This window comes from Amphiprion ocellaris, chromosome 22 (assembly GCF_022539595.1).
Source record: "Amphiprion ocellaris isolate individual 3 ecotype Okinawa chromosome 22, ASM2253959v1, whole genome shotgun sequence".
Taxonomy (NCBI): domain Eukaryota; kingdom Metazoa; phylum Chordata; class Actinopteri; family Pomacentridae; genus Amphiprion; species Amphiprion ocellaris.
The window spans coordinates 15021098-15041427 of NC_072787.1; the positions used below are offsets into that span (position 1 = coordinate 15021098).

The 20330-nt window shown below is 41.8% G+C and overlaps 1 protein-coding gene across 1 annotated transcript in view; it reads right to left on the reverse strand.

The window, feature by feature from the left end:
* prex2 (phosphatidylinositol-3,4,5-trisphosphate-dependent Rac exchange factor 2) overlaps positions 1–11714 on the reverse strand; it is a 92012-nt gene extending 80298 nt beyond the window's left edge. Inside the window, exon 1 of the mRNA XM_023276120.3 lies at positions 11260–11714. Within this exon, the coding sequence (XP_023131888.2) occupies positions 11260–11397 (138 nt within the window). The 5' untranslated portion in view covers positions 11398–11714. The remainder of the gene's footprint in view (positions 1–11259) is intronic.
* Between the last annotated feature and the right edge of the window lie 8616 nt (positions 11715–20330).

Below are 20330 nucleotides of genomic sequence, written 5' to 3' on the forward strand. Positions count from 1 at the left end.
ACACAGAAAACACACATAACACTCTGTTCAATGGCTAATTTGAGACACTGTTCATGTTATTCCTAGAACTGTGGATGGTTCAGATTTGATTTGTGGAAGCGAACATGTCTCTTCCGAACAGACTGCCAAGACTGCCTTGTTGATGCTGTTAAGAGACTCGTCCTGGAACCGCTCCACGGACAGTGAATAGGAAGCTGACCTACTCGATTTATGGACACAGTAACAGTACCCAGGGTGACTGTGAATGTGAACCCATTTCCAGGTTTGTAGTACCTCACAGCTCTGCATACACGTACAGCTCATTTGCAAAAGCACAAATGGAATTGCATCCACACCTTCGCTTCTTCCAAATGCATCTCATCATTTGGTGTTGGTGGAGCACATTCAGGGTTTGTCTCTTGATAGCATCACAGAGCAGAGCATCTGTTTTGCAGTTAAAGGCTTTTGTGCAAGATAGTATTGACTGTTCTGTCTAAGATGATGATAATTTTGCACTTGAAAGAATAGAATTAAAGATGCATTTAATTTCACAACAAAAGCATGCAGAGGAAGTGTTGACTTCTTCACGACTCTTCCTAATACTTCAAGTAGGTTGTCGGTGTCGATTTCTAAGAGAAACATTTCCACCGTGCTAAGCCATGGCTGCTGTCTTTGTCTTCACACAACTGTTAAATTCCAGTGGGATGCATTTTGTTCCCTAGGACTGGATGTGCTTTCTAGCAGGAATCCACCATGTCTCGGCACAAGCCACAACTGAATCACAAGCAGATCTGAATGCAATTTAAGGATCAACAGGAGCTGCTTATGACCCATGTCACTCCTTCTGTGACCAAAGATATACAGGCATTCTGAACCAAGCTTAAACTACCTGGAAAACATAGAGCTGCTGAAGAGGTTTTTGTATCACTACCTCGACAATATTTCTAAGATACAAACGTGAGGCAAAGTGATGACTCTAGAAGAAAGCATTCCAGCATTCTTTCCATTGGCAATTCTAGGCAAACTTTCCAAAATGGCATCTATTCTCCCTCACACACCCAGACACACCCAGAAAAACACATGCACGCATATAGTCTGTCAGTCACTTGAATCCTATGAGTGGCCGCTGACATATTTTTCCTTGAAGGAGGAGAATGAGGAGCTGAGGCTGCTGTTTTCCTCTCCACTTGTACATACGGCACACGCTTCTCCGATCCTTGATCTTGCATCAGCAGCATTCAACGAGGAAAAAACTCTCTTAGAAAGTCATTCTCCGTTCCCTGAGGCCCAGGTATATTCACCTGGATTGTCACTCTGATTGCTAAGGGAGGACTACACATTAAAACCCCATTAAAGTTTTCATTATTCCACACAGCAGATGGGTGTGATGAATAGATTAGTCCAATCGCTGCATGTGGCCCTACATGCCATTAATCAACAAAGGACCACATGCTGCGGGCTACAAAGACATGGTAGTGGAAATCATGGCTGTACTGCATCATGCAGTAAAGCTAAAAAAATTACAATAACCTGACTTTTACTGTCAGGCTGAAATTGGAAGACGGAAACTGATATCAGGTTCAGTTTGCTGATCTGCAGGTCAAATCACAGAAAGTCCTATTACAGACTCGGACAGAGTAGGAAACTGCCTCAATCTCACATGAGTGGCAGCTCACTCAATAACTACTGTTTGCTGAAACATGCTTTCTGTTCAGGAGTTGGGCTGCTGAAATTACACCCTGCATCCTGTCGACTTGAGTGTCAACCAGACAGGCCAGAAGACCAGCTTAGTGTAGGATGCTTGTGAATGGATATTATGCAATGCCCCCCGGAATCTCTTCACCAGACTGGAAAGATACAATCAGCGGAAGACAAGCCACTCCCCTTGTGTATGTTTATCTCCTTGTCAATGAAACAAATGAATCACACGAGAGGAGTCTGGCAAAAACAGAGGCAGAGTAAACCAAAAATGACATATCAGAAGGACAATGATGGACATTCTTGACTTTCAAAATAAAGCGTGCGTACAGTATTTTTCAGAAGCCGGAGTATGTGTCAAAGAAGAGTGAATGTGAAGTGAGTGGACGCGAGAATAAAGAAAAGGGGAGAAAATGCCCGTCGCTCAGCATGTTACACAGACAGCCTTGTTAAACCCAGCAGAACAGGCTGTGATGGGAATACAAAGCCCTCCCTCCTGAGAGCGCTAAGCAGATCCAAAAGAGCAAAACAAAGCAACAAGTTGCTTTGATTAGAAAGGATGAAAAAGCTATCTGGCTGCTCCCATGCTGCAGAAATTAGTTTGAATCAAGCACAAAGCTCGCCTCAAACATCTGTTTATGCATTCAAGTTAGAACCATTGGAAGAGTGGGCAGGAACACTGGGTGTGTTTCATCTATTACATGCAAAACAACCATTTTGGGCCCTTGTGGATAAATATGTTCAAATGTAGAACACCATCCTCTTCTTAAAATTAAAAGCGGTGACGCAGCTTTGCTAAAAGGAGTAAAGTTATTAAATGGAATAACACATCTGCCTGACCAATTTTAAAACAACTGCTATTTTACCAGAGTTTGGGCTAAAATATGGGATCTATTGCTGACTAGTGAAACTTCTGTCCACTGAAAATTCACTGATTTGCATTGTAGTCATAGCTGAAGGAACCAGAGCGCAAATAAACATCCCATATATGCTATTTCTTTCACGCTTTTTTTTTTTTACAACGTTGCTGCAAAAAAATTAATATCTATGGGGATATTGCTGCGCACTTGTACAGGTAATCAATTTATCACAGTCCAGCATCACCATGGAGGAATCCTCTTTTGTTAACAAATAAAAAACATGAGACAAAGGCTTATTCAAAGCTGGAGACAGACACGCAAACAACAATTTCCACATGACAGAGCCCACTGGAGTGAATCACCAGACTGTAAAGCTTTTGCTCATTAACATAACAGTGTTTCTGAGTGCTCTTCGTGTGTGTATTGATAGTGAGGTATAAAGTAGAGCAGTGTGTTAAGGACGGCAGGTAACAGGTGTACAAGTAGTTCAGCCCCCTCAGACAACCTCAGAGCACCTGAGTGTGTGAGAATGTGCTGCGCTGGTGAGACAGCGGAGATAGAAAGGAGAGGAGACGGAGCGAATAAACAGATAGGGAGGAAGTACAGAGGGAAAGGAAGAGGAGAAGAAAAGAGAACCTTGCTTAGCCTTCTTCTTAACATGGCAACTCTGTGGGGAGGATATGCTGCCTTTACTATGCTTCCTGCACAGAGGAGCTGCTCTTAAACCGGATTTCAACATCACAGGGTTAAATCTCCAGCACAGAGGCCTCCCATACGCACACCTATGCACACACGCCGAATTCCTGGCAAGCAAAAAACCGAACTTCCCCTAACGTACTGACCAGAGACAAACAGTCTCTGGTGCTGGGAGCACACTGGGAGACATCCGAAAGGAGAGAAAAGGCTCTTTGTAGTGATTCCCTCCTATAAACCAGACCCCTCCTGCCTTCCACAGGTCCCAGTGACACCTCCAAGAGTCATCCCGAGCTTCCTGTCTCATCAGTCCTCTGATTAGTTCCCAAACTGGCCTGTTTCTTTGCGGGAATGTATATAAGTAACAGACATCCGGTTATATTAATACGTCCCTCTTAGGAGTGGCTAATAAAGCTCATCTGCACATCAGCTCAGTGAGTGGTTTTAATTACCAGTGGAGAACATAGTGAGCAGTCATTTTACAACATCTTCTGGTTAACAATAGTCCATTTGTCTGCGGAACACTTGTGTTAATTTAAAATTCAGGATGTCTGTACGAGCACTAACTGCAGAAGTAGGGCTCTGACACTTTCTTGGCAACATACAATATGTGTCCCTGTCATGAAAATGCACAGAAGAGGCAGTGACTGGAATCAAATTTAAAAGTTTATCATTTCAGAAAGTGACTGTCTTGTGAGAATTAGCCATGAAAACTAAAAACAAGACAAACAAGCAATGTGCTTCGGGGCTTCTCCAAGGACTCAGTATTGTCAGTGAAAGTTAAGAATTCTTCTCTTTGATGTTATTGCTGTCCTCTCACTGACCCTGGCACCCAATACATCCAGAAACAGCTGGAATGAAGCAATTCATCTAATGAATATGTCTGTGTCCAACGTCTGAGCCTGAACCCCAGTGAGCCGCTCGCACAGTTGACAGTGGAGTGACTGAGCAGAAAACGATGCTTGCGGCCATGTCCCTTAAACCGAACGCCTGATGGACTGTGTTCACTTCCATCCATCAGGGCGCTATAAGGGGGAGGCATCTTTAACATATTAGGACGATCTTTTGAGTTGTGAAATTGGATATTATGTGGAGAGATTACCCTCCAGGAGATGAGAGTTTAGAAACCAAGCCCCCAATCTCCATGTGCAGCCAAGCAAACCATCACCCACTGATTGCTGGCGATTCCCAAAAGAGCCACACGCCGGCATTGATCTCCAAGATGACTAAGCAGAACTGTCAGATTCCCAATTCTGTGGCGCATTCCCAAGCGTGACTGTCTCACATCTCGATTGTTCATCAGATTACCATCTGAACGCCTAAATACTTACAAACCATCTGCAGGAGGCAACCCCCCCTCCTGCCATCTATTTCAGCTTGACTGGCAAGGAAAAACCTGCAGCGTCAGCTTCTCTCACACATGACAGAACCGGACATTGTCAATGGAGAACTGAACAACTACCCTGCCAGACTGTCATTCTCCCAAAGTAGGACTGTTGAGAGTATGCCCACCCGTACAAACACCCCCTCCCACGAGGGTTCTGCTCATCAGGGCTTCTTTTTGTCTGTGATTGACCAGAGCAGGAGGCACCACGCCAACATCAGACCAGTGCAGAACTGTTTCATTTTGTCACCATTATTCCGCCTTTATTTATTTATAATGACATAGTGGAGGTTTTGCTGTTGGAGAGATTAAAAATACACAACATTCTCCGACAGGCTGATGTAGAAAGTTATCTGTTTACATGTAAAACTGAACAGACCACACACATACCATGACTCCAGAGGAGAAAGAATGTAAAAGGCCAGTTTAAGATTTAAAGGTGGAAAGTAGAGATTTACTCATTGAACATCCTCCACACACAGTCCAGTTAGTGGCATTTCAGCAAGAACGAAAGAAAGAAAGTTTGCAGACAGAGAATGCTTAGAAACAGAGAGATACTTGTCTAACAGCTTCAATAGCAAATCCCGCTCAAAAGCTTAATTAAATCATTTAGACTGAAGTGGAATTTCCCATCATGTCTGGTTGGGCAGCTCTGAGTCTACAGATTCTGACATGCTGGATGGACAGAGACACGAATGACTTGGAAAGTGTGAGTTTGAACCACAGAGGAAACATGCGAGCCTGTCTAGACACTTCATCAGAAAAGACAAAATCAGATTTGAGACTGTAGAGGCACTGAGGCAGAGAATTTGTGAGACAGTTCGTGACATCAGATCACGCGGTTGGTAATTAAATTTTTACTGGCGATTACTTAACTGGGCTAATGAGCAACATATGAATAATTTACAAACATTATTTCCAATAGTGTCATTCGAAATTATGGCAAAACTGATACAAGTTTGAGGGAGCACACTCTGCACTGCAGGAATACTGATCTGAGCAAGTGTGTGTTTGTGTGTTTAACACAGTAGAGCAATGCCAGCTAAAACACAGAGCCCCTTGTAGTGATGACCCCGTCGCACAGCCTCAACGTCCTGACAAGTGTCTACCGTAGCCCTGCCACTCTTCTTCTTGTCGCACGTAGGCGCCATGTGACTGGGCAGCTGGCACTGGCCAAATCAAAGGCCGCCTTCTCCTCTAGGCAGCGGGACAGCACCACCTCCACCTCCCGAGCCCGAAGCCGCTCAATGGATTCGGCACAGGGGCTTATTGCAGCCCCGTCGCCTATGCAGCGAAGCTTAGTGTTGCCAAGTGGGCATCTGGAGCACAACGCTGCTTTCCCCTCAGTGGGGGAAGTGTATGAGTGTGCATGTGTGCTTAAGCAGGAAACACGCAGCACAATGTAAAGACGGGGAGGTCCAGGAAGGAAGGAAATCCTGCTTGACAAATGGCCTCTGAGACAAAAGAGCTCTCTCCAGTGTAAGAACCTGCTAGAGGGAATTTACACTGACGGAGAGAAGGTGTGCAGAACTAAAACAAACAGTTGTCAATGAAGTCACGGATCCAAACAGACAATCCCCTCTACCAACACTGCAATATGGCATAATGTAGGAATGAATGTTAGCGAATATTTCCTTTGTGGTATTTGCTGCATCTAGTAAATTGTCAAATCTTTTTTTTTTTTTTTTTTTAAAGTTGAATGCACAACAAATTGAAAGGCAAAACACAAAGTAGCTCCCAGTGCAGCAACGCTCAATAGGGAGATGAAGGATTATCCTGCTCAGTGTTTTAATTGATATGGAACTCAAAGTTGATGCAAAAATCTCTGCAGGAGAGAGTTGTGTTGTTACCAAGCTAATCCTCACTATCATTCATCTTCAGGCTCACTAAAAGACAGATTTAGCATTAAGATGTGGTGGTAAGCATCATTCATCTGCTGATAATGCACATGTAAAATTAAAAAAGCTCATAATAGCTATTTAAAGCGCTGCCTGGGCAGTCGATGGCAGATCCTTCTACATTTATAGCATGAAAAGTGAAGAAGTGAGGGGTACATCTTTGCAAACATAGTGTAAAATATAGGCCGCCTGTGTGGTGGCGGCCGTGTGAAATTAAAATGCAAGTGAGCCACTTCATCAGTTCAGGGGCCTCACAAGGGGGACAGACACAAGAGAGAAACTGGCAGTATTCTCGGAGAGCAGAGTCTGACCAAATCCAATTAAAAAGAGTCAAGGAGAAAAACATCTCACCTCTCTTTTCTTTTCTTCTGCTTACTCCCTTAGAAACGCCTGTGTGTGTCTATGTACCTGGAATATGACTAAATTAAGACAGATCTCCATTTAATTTGGCCTTAGTGAGAAGTTCAAGATTCTGCTCGGCAACACAGAAACTTGCAGCTCAAGCCTAATAGGGGTCATAATGAACGTTCATGTAGGGAGAAAGAAGTGGGCAAAAATGCAACTTTTCTTAACACAGTATTCAAATCTGCTTTCTCTGAGACACAGTAGCGTAAAAAAAGAAAGAAAGGCAAGCAGTAAAAAGAGGCATATGAGAAGGGTGGAGGGGATAAGAGGCAGGTGTGGAATGAGTAACAGAATTACTCCATGGGACGATCATCAGCTCTGAAAAAAAAGGAAGTAATTAAGGAGTAAAAAAGAGCGCAATCAGGGCAGAAACAGCAGATTGCCTCTCTGCGGAATCTCTTATCACAAAATGCAGCCCATTATAGAGACAAACTGATGTAAGCAACAGAAAACGGCCATCGGCAGGCTGTTTGCATTAAGCACTTGCCCTCGGTATCATAACCGCCTGATCCCAGTGCACCAGAGTCACATGAGCACAAATGTTGGATGTGTCCTGTCTTATCTGATTGAGCTATTTTTATAAAAAGCTCTGCTGAATCTCTACAAGGGACTATAGAACATATATACTCACAACTTTTGCTTACCCAGACAACAGCTCTTAACATTTCTAGATTCTGGCCACTAAAGCACTGATCTGTATCATTCAATCTACCTGCCTTCATTTATTATTCAACAGGAACAAAATAATGGCTTCATTTTACTTTAGATTCCTGCGAGAGCACAAAAAACTGATGATAAGAAACCCTGGCTGTTTTTTTTTTTCCAGCAACATCCCTCCGCAGCCTGATATTGAACACACACTCAAAGTTTGTTGTCTGTTTACACATTTTTGTTGCTGTTTTTTCCATCAGATCAGGATGCACTGACCAACAGATTCTTCTTTTGCTGTTTCCCTCACGTAGAACACAGGAGAGAGTTGAATGCTGGCATGATATCTACAGATTACCAGACAGGAAAAGGGGATAGGAACAAGAGGTTGTGACCTTTGGGGTCATCAGCTGTCTGCCCAGAGGATATGAACCTCCTCGTCATGCCCCCTTGACCTGACCTCCTCCAGGACTGCCCACTGGTCAAATGTTACGGGCAAAAAAGAAAACTTCTTGACCTGGCAGCCTCTGCCAAAGTCAGTCTCGCAGCCAAGATGTAAACAAATCCAAACCCTGAGAGGGAGCGAGAGGTGGAACCTCCAAATACAAATACACAGGGACAGGGTTCACTTGAACACCTGGGTTTCTAGGAGCCAGTAAATGCTGCTCCTTGGTGACTGCTTTCTCCATTAGGCTCGATTTTCCAACGTCCTGCAGCCATTTTCACAGAGAAGTCACAGCTGATTTGAAGCGACTGCCGACACATTTGTTGACCAACACTTTCTCCACATAAAGCTCAGGACATATATCAAGCGTAATCATATTTGAAAGATGTCAAAACATACATGCAATTTACAGTATTTCTTTAATTTTATGCCTTCACTAGAAATAGTTCTAAAAGATTGGCCAAAAAAAGTGGGCATTTTACAGCATTACGATATCTAAAACCATTTTTATGTGATTTCAATTTACACGGGGGGATTAAAAATGTTTTAAACATTACGTTCACATTACACTGGCTTTTACTGAGGGAGAAAGGCAGCAGCTAAGGGACCACTTAATGCACTGCAAAGCTCTTTGGAATATATTAAGTTAACTTGTGGCTTAGGTTTCCCTCCAGAATCAGGACATGAAAGGTTTGTAACTTCTTGCATTCTCTCTATGAAATGATTATCATGCAAGCAAATGGCTTTCAGTGTCTCTATATCAATGGCAAAGTCCAAGGACAGTATTTCATTTGACAGTGCGGCTGCAAAAATGCAGAGATGCAAAGAGCTCATTACAGCGACTGTTTACATTATGTCTTGATTTGTTCCTCTCATTGAGGCATTTCTAAGAATGACTGTCGTTTTATTGGCTCGTAGCTGTCCAAGATAAACACCAGTGTCCACCGCCGCCCACTATCTCCAGCTATAATTGTTCATTATATAAGATAGGGAGGAGATATTTCAGCCAGCCTCCCTAGAGCCTCCCGCTCACAGTCAGATTACTGTGGAAGTTTAGTACATTAAGAGTAAAAGGCGGAGTTTTAATACCACGAAAGTCAAATTTAGACTTTCCAGGAGTGACACTTTGGAGATGCAATCTGCATATTTTCCCACAAGAGGTGAAGCAGGTCCACACAATACTCTCAGACTGTCCTGGGACAAATCGCTCTAATCATCCTTGTTCTCCGTGTTGTTTTCCACTACCTTAACAACATAGTATGTGTGAGGTGCTTTGTGTTCAGGTCCCACGGATCAGCAGCAACGATCTCTGCTCTTCACTTCAACTTTGCCTACTGACCGGAGCCTCATTGTTCTCCAGCATTTCCTAACCTCGGAGGAATTCCTCCTCCAGGAAATATGGTTTACAAGAGAAGGCACCAAGCCCAGCCACTCACAGAGACCACCCTCCCCCCTTTACCCCTCACCCTCACACCCTCCTGGTAATATCTGCTGTGTGATCCACTCTACCCGTCTCCCTTTCACCCCTCCAGCAATATACAGTCTCCCTGCTGGTTCTCCCCTGGATTATCCCATCAGGGAGTCGCAGAGAGAGGGCTGGGGGGCCTGGTTGTCCTCCATGTTGACCTCCAGACATACAGAGGCTTGTGTGGTTTGTAACTGGTTCCAGTGTGGCAGTTGAGGAAGCGGGGGAGGCAAGAGTGTGTTTGCGAGATCAGATGAAAGTCTTCAATATGACCCCTCTCCACAGTAGGGCCCTCTTTGATCCTCTAGAGTGTCTTCCACGATGCTCTCCAGGATCTCCCAGAAGAAAGAGCAGCAGATAAGAGTGACTCTCTTTCTCTCACTTTATAGCCTCTATATCATCATCATCATCCAGCCCCATCGGCTACAACACACAGCTAAACCAATGAAGCTATGACTCACTGTTAGATCTCAATCTGATGCTTCCATCCCTGCATTCCCTGCCAGAACAGAAAGCCCCTGTAAAGATCAGTCACCTCCGAAATGAATCCCAGCTCCAGCACTACAGGGGGAGATAAAGGAGGGGTGGCTGCATTCCCCAGTTTCCCTCATCACTGGGACAGAGGACACATATCTCCAGTGATGCCACTTCTAAGAAAGTCCAGATAGAGATCCATCCCCTCTGTCCTCCATTGGAAACATCTGGGTGCAAGCATTCATACATGTGCTCTGGGAAATCACACTCTTAAGCATATACAACACATTGGCCCCTCAACCTTTTCCTCCTTTTAAAGTTTCCCATCACTGCTGAGAATTTGAAAATATAGTGGAAGGAATCCAGTCCCACAGGCCAGACTGTCAAACATAAGCACACGGGATTACATCATGTGTTCACTGCATGGACTTTTAACATCCTCGATGAATACTTGATTAGCAGTTGCACCATAATTACAACTTTCCGCTTTTGACTTAAGGTGTCATTTTATGTAATTCCATTAAACTGACAGTGATCGACTCCTGGGAAGCAGGAAACCGAGTGTTATTCTCAGCGTGAGGATGGAGATGTGCTGCCAGCTGAGCGCCAGCCCTCGCCCTTTTCATTTCAGTCCACCTGTGCTGTTTTTGGCAGAAGTCACCCTTTCTGGATTTGATGAGAAGCTGGCAAAGAAAGCGGTTAAACCCACTCTCCTGTGTTTCCTATGCCATGTGGAAAGTGGGGTCATTATTGGATGGAACTGTAAATGCTGCACAGGACAGTTAATTACCTAATGTCCAATGACTGTTATGGTGACGGATAAACTTCAACTTGAAGGAAATCATTTGAGAATGTGGTCATTTAAAGGTGCGGAAATGATGCGTTTTGTGTGGGTTTTGTGGTGACAAAATGTTCTAGTGATCATCTATCGTCGGACAAACCACCATAGAAGAGGATTAAACATCACACCGGCTGTGCAGGATCTAAAGCTGTGCCATGCCTCTTTGTGGCTGTTCTTCCAATTTCACACTCTCAATCTAAAGGGTTAATATCTCCATCAGTGGGATGGATTCAGACAGTATTAGACAACTTTCTCAAGTCTTATGTTTAGGCATCCTGCTCTCAACACAGTAGCATTTTTACAGGTTGTGAACAGTGGAGGAGCTCTGGCTCTGCAGGCTGATGCACCATGCATACTAAGCAGCATGCCTGTTGTTATTTATTTGTTTTTTATGGGGAGCGTCACGTTAGTCACATAAAATGTTCACTTGTTTTGCGTTCTGTGCGTAAAACTTTTCTCACAAACTCACCGAGAGAAACTCTAGCGTCCCAACATAATCCCGTTCAGTCTTTAAAAGTTCATTTAGGACGCAAACTCGTAGCCGGAGCTGCTTCTCCAAGTCCTTCCCGCTTTCAGCTCTGTGCTCACTTCTGCTCTCCTCAGTCATTCTGAGTGTGTTAAAAAAAAAAAAAAAAAAAAAAAAAAAGCAAATTTCCTTCTGCAGTTCAAAAGTTTCACATCACAAAAACGGGCTTCAATTGCCAAAGTGTGAAGTTTGCAGCATGGTCAGAGCGCAAAGGGGGGGCAACCGGTGTCTGCACGAAAGGCAGAAAAATGCCGAAATAAAAAAGAAAAGAAAATTTAAAATCAGACGCAAAACAAGAAAAATTACACAACAGTGTGAGGCAGCTCCCCACAGAGTGTGTGACTGAGCAGTGTACAACAACTGGACACCAGTTGGAAAGTTGAGTCCATGTGACTCCTTAAATCTTCATCCTAATCCAGCCTCCAGCAGCCTTTAATGTGGAGGACCACTGTCAAGTAAGACACAATGCACACTATGTCTTCTGGCTGCTGTTTTCAAAATAAAATTGCAGCAACAGGTTTTTAGAGAATGTCACCAACTAAACTATTTAACCAAGTTGTTCTCATGATCGTAGAGATGCTCTATAATAAATTAAAATTGCCTGTGAAAACTTCTGAAAAAGTCTTATGAGAAATTCACTGTTCACCGGAGCGCTTATTGTGCGCTTCTATAGTTTTATTTTGAAGAGATAATTGGTTTACTTCTGTGATTACTATAGGTATATCCAGCTAACCTGACGCGTTTGAAACCTGGCTACAACACGAAAAAGATCACAGACTTTTCATCCTGCAACCAAATAAGCTTACTAGATGTAAAGTCATGAAACTGAGAATGTATAACTTGTGAGAAAATTACATAAATATATATTTCTGCACCTAATACAGCACATACATGAATCTCCTACTACATACTGTGAGATTTTGCACATCCTCTGGTAAATGATTTCCACATTCATGCACAATCTGTACAGCTGACTTGCCTAAATAACATTATATGCACTTTTAGTGCTTTTAAATTAACTTTGATCTGCTACACTGGCTTTTTTATTGGACTTGTAACACTTACTTCTTATTTGTTGTGTGACGTTTGCTGTTTATTAGACTTGTAACACTTGCTTTTTAAAGACCTTTTTTTCTTTGTTTTGTTTGCTGATATATACCAAAAGACCAAGTCAAATTCTTTGTGCGTGAAAACCTACTTTGCAATAAAATACATTCTGGAAACTCTGAAGATAAGCTAAAAGAAAAAAGACAACAATGCAGCATGGCTCAGTTTTATTCCATTTTACAAATTCTCAATTAAATTCCACTGAAATTGGTGGGCTGAAAAATTTTAAACATCATGCAGCACGCCTGCAAAAGTTCAGGTAAGGTAATTATTTAGCATTATTTATTGACTTAAATTGCTGTTTTTCTCCTTCTAATAAAGCAATGTGGTTGCTTAATGGAGCAATGAAATTCCGTCATAAAACCTTGACTTAAATCGTTAAGTTGCAAATGAGCTTACTGAAAACCATACAACACTCGAAGTTCTTTAAATGATTAGTAATTTTTAGAGACCGAAAGTCAGCAGTAAAAGTTTGCAGTTGAAAAAAAGCATCAAAATATTTACACCTTTCATTATCCTGCGAACAAAACGTGCCTGGTTTGCGACTCCTGCAAATTACATTTACTATGTACAGTCAGGACCATAAAGATGTGGATACTTACACATTAGCTTTTCTTCAGGCTCTGTGTTTCAGTACATTAAATTTAAAATAAAACAATAAATACTACATTAAAGCGTCAAGTCTTAGCTTACATTTGGGTAAGTTTAGATCAATTTATGTGTGAATGTAATCATTTCATCACATAGCGTTCAAATTGCAAAGTTTTAAAAGTTAAATTGGAGTCAAGTTTCTCACTTGGACACTAAATGTTTCTTCATGAGCTCTGTGTTGTTTCAGCATTAATTTGTGCATAAAACAGCTCACACATGGTACAGAGTTGATTGATAGCTGAGATTTGTCCTTTAGTTTGAGACGTCTTTCAGTATGAAGAGCAAAGAGGTGGCCATGCAAGTGAATCAGGTGTTAATGAGGTTCAAAAACAGCAAAGATCTATCAGAATCTATCGATCAAAACATAAAAAATGAGTTGTGGAAGAAATTTCTATCTACTAATGAAACAAAAATTCAAATCTCTATCTATCTAGCTAAATTATGGGAAGTGATAATTGCAGATAAAAAAGGAAAGAAGTCATGACCAAACGCATGTCACTTCCTCTGTCAGACATGGTGACTTACTGGCATTTATTGATGGGCTCACTGCTGACAGAATCAGCAGGATGAACGTAGAAATATATAAGAGACTTCTTACTGCTCGGATTCAGCCAAACACATAGAAACGTCTTGAATTACGAGGACAGCAATCCAAAGCATGTGGCCAGAAAAAAACAATCAATCAATAGAGCTTTTCAGGTAGAAGAGGTGGAATATCTTTGACTGGCTCAGTCATTGACCAGATTTCAATGTGAGCTACACTGAACTTACTGAAGACCAGACTAAAGGCAAAGATACCCCACAACAACAAACAGTGAAGGTGGCAACAGTGAGGGCCTAAGAGAGGATCACTGGGGAAGAAACTAAGTGTCTGCAGAAGTCTGGAAGGCTAGAGGCAAAAGAATCTCCACAAAATATTAGATTGCATTTAAACCTCTAAACTATAGAGACACTCTGATGCCATCTATTGATTAGCTAACCCTGATTTGGGTGCAGAGGCTGGATCCAACAAAGCAGGTTAACAGTTCATCATAGAGCTAAGAGACAGACATTTACACTCACAGCCAAAATGCAATCACTAGTTAACCTCCAATGAACGGTAGATTAACTCGGAATCCGAGCAGCAAGAAGGTTTGAACCCAATACCTTCTTGCTGTGACACAACAGAACAAACCATTGCATCACTGAGCCGCCCACATGCAACAACAAAACACCTAAACAAAGAACTAAACACAAGACCAAAAAAAATAAACAACAGTAAGTGAGTCTGAATGAGTCACAGAACTGATCTAAACCTGAAGTTGTTCATCTCCCATAATGACAGCCTCTCTCAAGATGCTGCAGCTTTGCTTTAGTTTCCTCCCTGGTTGGGCTTGAACAAGAAAACAAAACACAAAAACATCCATTTTCAGAGAAAGTGAGGCACAGCTGGCGAGAAAAACACAAAGAAAATGTGCTTACGGTTATGTTGTGATCTGTGTGGGTCTATAACTGGCAAGGAGACGGCACACAAATGCTTACAGGAGTTTCAAAGACCACACAAAGTTGTTCTCCCCATAATACAATTTGTAACAGAGGGCTTCATTTGAAACACATTCAATGAAACTACGACGCAGTGAAGCATGCTCCGAGCACAAATATTAAAAGCACATACTGGATGTGTGGTAAATTATTGTTCCTTGTTCAGTCTACTGTTTCAAATTACCAGACTGAAATATATTGCACAGGAAATGTTCTTGCAGCATTGCTGTTTTACAGATGTGTCAAGTCTGCACCAAAGAGCTGTTATCTGTTATTTTTTAATGTTCAATTTAAGAACTTTCTCTTAATCAAATAATTACATTCTCCTGCATGTTTACAAGCTGATGAATCATGGCAGGTGAGCCTGAATCCACTCCTAATACAGCAGTTTGAGAAATTATACAAGCAGGGAGCTACAAAGGTGGAAACAGTGATATTTAAATAATCAGACTGTGTGTTTAATTAGAGCAGAATTTCCACTTACTGGGAGGTGAACTCCTTCACGCTCCCTGCTAACACTGCACTGCCGAAACAGCCTCCTGAGAAGCTGGTTAAGTGTTTATATATTGAATTAGACACAGTCAGAGTCATTTTTGTGCCTGGCTAAATAGGCACACTAAAACCACACTAAAACCAGCTTTATTTGACCGGCTTCAAAGTCTTTTGAGAAGATTTTAGGGGAGCCATTCGCAGCCCACAATAATGATTCAGGGATTAACATCTCAACAAGTAAGGATTCCTTTGACTCCCTTCTGCAGTAAATTCATACGCTTTGTTCCATTTCATTTTTTAATGCATCACTGCATATTCTGGCCTACAGTGTGTGGAGTTTAGTGGCACGCATTCACTACAGAAGAAAGGGACATGAACCGATGAAAACCACCCTAACTTATCAGCACCAGAGGGAATCTTTATTTTACGGAGCAGTTTTATGTCTCAATTACAAGTTGGTGTCAGATTGGTGAGGTGAGAGGAGGACATGGCTCTGAAACTCTAGAAAACTTGATATGTAGTATACTCTGGTGCTCGCATGTGGTACTGCATGCGTATTTATTGGTTTATTTGCAGCATGTGAAGGTATGCACTGTGCTGTTTCTTTGCTGCCAGCAGAGAGCAGTGTTGTGTTTCCACTAAAATAATGATCCTGCTGTGCATCAGAAGAGGTTTTCCATCAGGCGGAGCTGACTGAGGCCCCAAAATGGTTCTTTTTATTAACAAAGTGCTTGAAAATCCCGAGTGGGCCTGGGTCCCAGACTGACACTAAAAGTACTAAATTTGCTTCCTGGTCTGAAAAAAAAAAAATCAGAAAACCCTTGGTGACATTTGCGGTAGACCAACTTCATTATGGTTTTATATTACCCGTTCCAGTTCAGGTAAATTTCCAGACCCTCACATTTTATTGCTCATGACTTTGGTCTGTGGAATTAACTTCTATTATTTGTGGTTTTGTTCTGCCGGTGCCTTGCTGAGTGCTGCCTGGAAGTGTTCTGTTCTTGCCACTGAATAAAGGAGTGTCAGACTGATATGGGAGTTTTTTTCTGAATATTTGCACTTAGCATGAAACATAAGGGGTGATAACAGTGTTAATTTACGTGACATGGACTTACTTGCCCTGTATGCCTTTTAGTTAATCAGTTTATGGCAACCAAAACCACCAGCCACATGTCTCACATACCTGCAGTGATGACTTACTCCTTTCTAGTTAGATATTTGAAAAAAAAAAAGAACTGAAAACATTCTTAAAGACGTCAAAAGTGTATATAAAGTGATTTGAGTTTCTGTTAGATGCCATACTGTAGATATACATAAGTCTTGACACTTTTGAATCAGATGAAACCTATCTTCGGGCAGAATTTAATGTCTGCACTATAGTGGAGGAAAGAAAAGCAAGATGTTTGCCAAGAGCATGTCATTTGTGGTGCTACACTAACTTGAGAAAGTACATTTCTGCTACAAAAAAGACCTTTATAATCAAGTTTAGCCTGTAGTAAGTCACAGTCACTACACTGTGGTTAATTTGCACAGTTCATGTTGCAATAGTGCGCAACAGGTTGTCAAGATAAGTGGCATAATAAAGTCCTGGAATGCTGCAAACACAGACCTACTTGTCTGCGTATATTTTTCTTAAAGGTCTTTGGCTTAGCTGGTTTTCCTCTCTTTTTGGCAAAAGTTTCTGTTCCCTGTGAGATCGGTGTGAATGAAAAGTAGCTTACATGATCCTCGTTCATTAGTGATGTCACTTAAATCCCTGCAGCTACTAATAAAAAAAATCCGGTAATAAGTATTCCTATGTGATTCCTGCATGATAAATCGAAATGCTGTGCAAAAACAACAAAGCATCCCTCATTATCTCTATAGTGAGTTATGATGAGTTTCTACCAGACACACAAGGCATTATGTTTAATTCATGAATTAATAAAGGGAGTAGAATTATCAACGATTTCCTGCAAGAAATGAGTTCTGATAAGTTTCAAACTACACATGATACCTTCATCTCACTTTATGCTGCAAATTCACAGCTTCCTAATTTCCCAAATGTCCCTACTTAAGCAATATGCCTTTTCTTTTTCTTTTTTTAAAAATATGTATATATAAAAAAATACTGTGGTCTCTTACAAGGTCTACTGAAAGCACCAAGTAACTACAGATGAATGAATGTTTGACTAAAGCAGAGTAAATCCATAAAATTAATTCAGTATTAATCTGCTTTGTGCTCTATTACACCGTTAAAACTGAGCAAATTCAATTCCCAAGTGTCTCCAGTTTGCAGTAAATGTAAGTTACACACTACCTGTTTTTTATATACCTTGTCAGTTGGTCCAATAATTAAATCTTTAATCTTAATTTCCCCGAACACTATATTAGTTCATCCACTGCCCTTTCCCCAACATCATATATATAAAGGGCAAACCCACAGTATATAAATCTGAACATACCCTTTTGAGAAAACTTTCAATGCTGGCCAGATAGAACTCAAGGGTTGTAAAATAGGGTGGAAAAGCTGAAAAAATAGTTGCTACATTAAATTATTTTACTGTTTTTAGATGGTTTCTGGAATAAGCTAAGTCTTCTCAGAATTTTTTCAGATTAAACAAGGGAGAAATCAATGTTTGGTTGACCTGGTTGTAACCGCAGACGTACAGCGAGTGACCATGGGACAAAGGTTACAAAGGTTTGTCATAGCCCAGTGATTCATAAAGCTCCTGAGGCCCTTTCATGGCTCTCCCAACAAGCAGCGCCCTCAAGAAATCTTCTTCCACTTTATTGATTCCACTCGTTTTATCTAAACCATCACACTCTTCTGCCAAAGCCCCCCGTAATGTGCACTGATTTCTGTCACTGCAAGCAAGTCTTTGTGCTTTGTAACCAAACAGATGGAAGTCTGTGAGCTGCAGATGTCTGAGCAGGGCTTAGTGCAACTCATGTTTCATCTATGTATTTGTCTCATGATGATGGATGATTACTCAAACACTCGTTGGTTGATGTGTGGACTGAGATCATTAATTTAAAGCAAATCCGTGTCATCTAGATCATCTTCGTCACAATCCTTCATTCATGTTGCGAGTCACAAATCTTTCTGGCTGCCAAATGGTCCACTTTGTGCTGCCTCCCAGACTCTGCACCATCTTTAACCCCCGCCAGCCCCTCTCTTTTCACTTCTCCGCTCGGGGTCAAATGGTCATAGATGTGCACTCACAGCTCTGCTCTGGGTCAGCTTTCGATCTTTCAGATCCTGCGGAGGCCCCTTAGTTTGACCGGAGCCCCCTCCCCACTCATCACCACCACAACTGCAGCTTATCAAAGAGCTCTTTCACACCCCTCGCAGCAGACTCCAGGAGGAAAATGGTGATTTACAGGCCCTCTAAGATTGTACAGCTTCAGGCTTTAGCTCTTAAAAAGATGCTTGGTCCTTCACCTCCCCGCAGACCACAGCCCAAAGCAGAGCCACACACACCAGCTTGAGTATTAAAGACAACACAAGCCTGACTCCTGGCGGTGCCCTCAGCCTACGTAGCAACAAGTCACGCCTAAATGAGCAGCCAATGTAGCAACCTTTACATGCCAATGTTTTCACTCTCTCTACAAGTGCCCGAACATGATATACGTGAAAGGCAAAGCAAGCATTTTATGAATATGCTTCTGTGTGCAGCTGTCGCGGTGCTCAGACACACTTCACTTTCATGGTTTTATGTTATTTCTGAAAAATAGCTGTCAGAACCCCCCCTTTCTAACCATGGTACATTCAATTTAAGGTTTGATGAAATTTTCCAGCGAAGAGGAGGATTTTTTTTTACGACCTTCAAACCAAGGACGTATTCACTCCTGAATTAACCTTGATGTGCTGACAAAGTGTTCCTCACATGGATTAAAAAAGAGACTCAACACAAATAACGTGAAAATCCATCTTATTTTACAGCTGAGGCCAAGGAGAGGGAATATATCATTCTCTGTACTGAACCTCTAAAGCTGCTCTTAGTGCAAAATCAGGCTTAGGGTGACTCTCACAAAATTAGAAAAAGCCATAATGATGCACAAAATGATAACAAGGATTGATTTATGCATTTTTGAGCTTTCAAAGGGGCCCTAATGTCTGCAGGAGGTTTACAGGATGGTACAGTATGTTGCTATCAAACAGAAGATATCTACAGCACTTTATTTAGATTTTCTTCAACTCTACACCTTTATCATGAGTTTCTATGATTGACTTGGAGTGGATATATAGTAGCTGGCAAGCAAATTGAAATTACACGGAAAACAGACACATGAGGTAGCTATTTGATGTCAGAAATCAAAGCACAGATTTTTTTTCTCAAAGCCAACATGGTTTATAAGTTTGTAACTTATTGCTTTGCTGAATTTGAGCATGTATAGATATGATTCACTGAGTGGCATAATCAAGACCCTAATTCCACTTTTTTTATGTCTTATGGATGTACACTATTGTATTATGTGTGTGTGTTTGGAGGGGAGCAGGGCGTGTTTAGGCTCTGTTGTACAGTAATTGGTGTAAAACAGGTGGCGCACTGTTGACACGAGAGAAATGTGAAAAATGTGCTGCTGCCATGCAATCACAAAAGGAAAAGGCTGCCGGTTGACTTAGACGTTTAATCACTGTGTTGGGTGATAAGTAGAGGATCAAACGGAGGCACGAAAAGCCTAGAATAACAGGGAGAGCCATCTACAGCTCCACAGAGGAATTCCTGATGGAGCCAGGCCAAGGCACTGACAGAACTGGTACCTGGTTATGACACCAGCTTTGGGATATGCAGATATAAGCAAAAAAGGAAACAGGAGATTCAGGAACTCAGTGAATGTTGCTGTTTTCCTTAATTCATTATTTTATTCCTTCCCTACTGGTTTATATTTTTGCTGATGAAGGTCCACCACTACTTGATGGCTCTATAATGAGATTCTCACTGATATTCTTAACGTCACTGTTTGACAGGAAAGAAAGCAACACCAGCGATGCTTTGTGACAGCCTGCTTTGTATGAAGATGGACTCAGATGTTTTATCAACACAAGAGATGACTTGAGTGTCTTCCTCAGAGGACCTGAGCTGAAACTGAAAGAATACAACCAGTTGTTTGAGATTAACTAAATTATACAGTTCAAGTCTCCACGGAGAACTTTATGCATCGCTTAGAATATAAAGAGACACATAATTTGCCAAATGTCATGAATGTGCGCACACCATGGATTATCCCCTGCGCGCACATTACGCACCGGAGAGGGA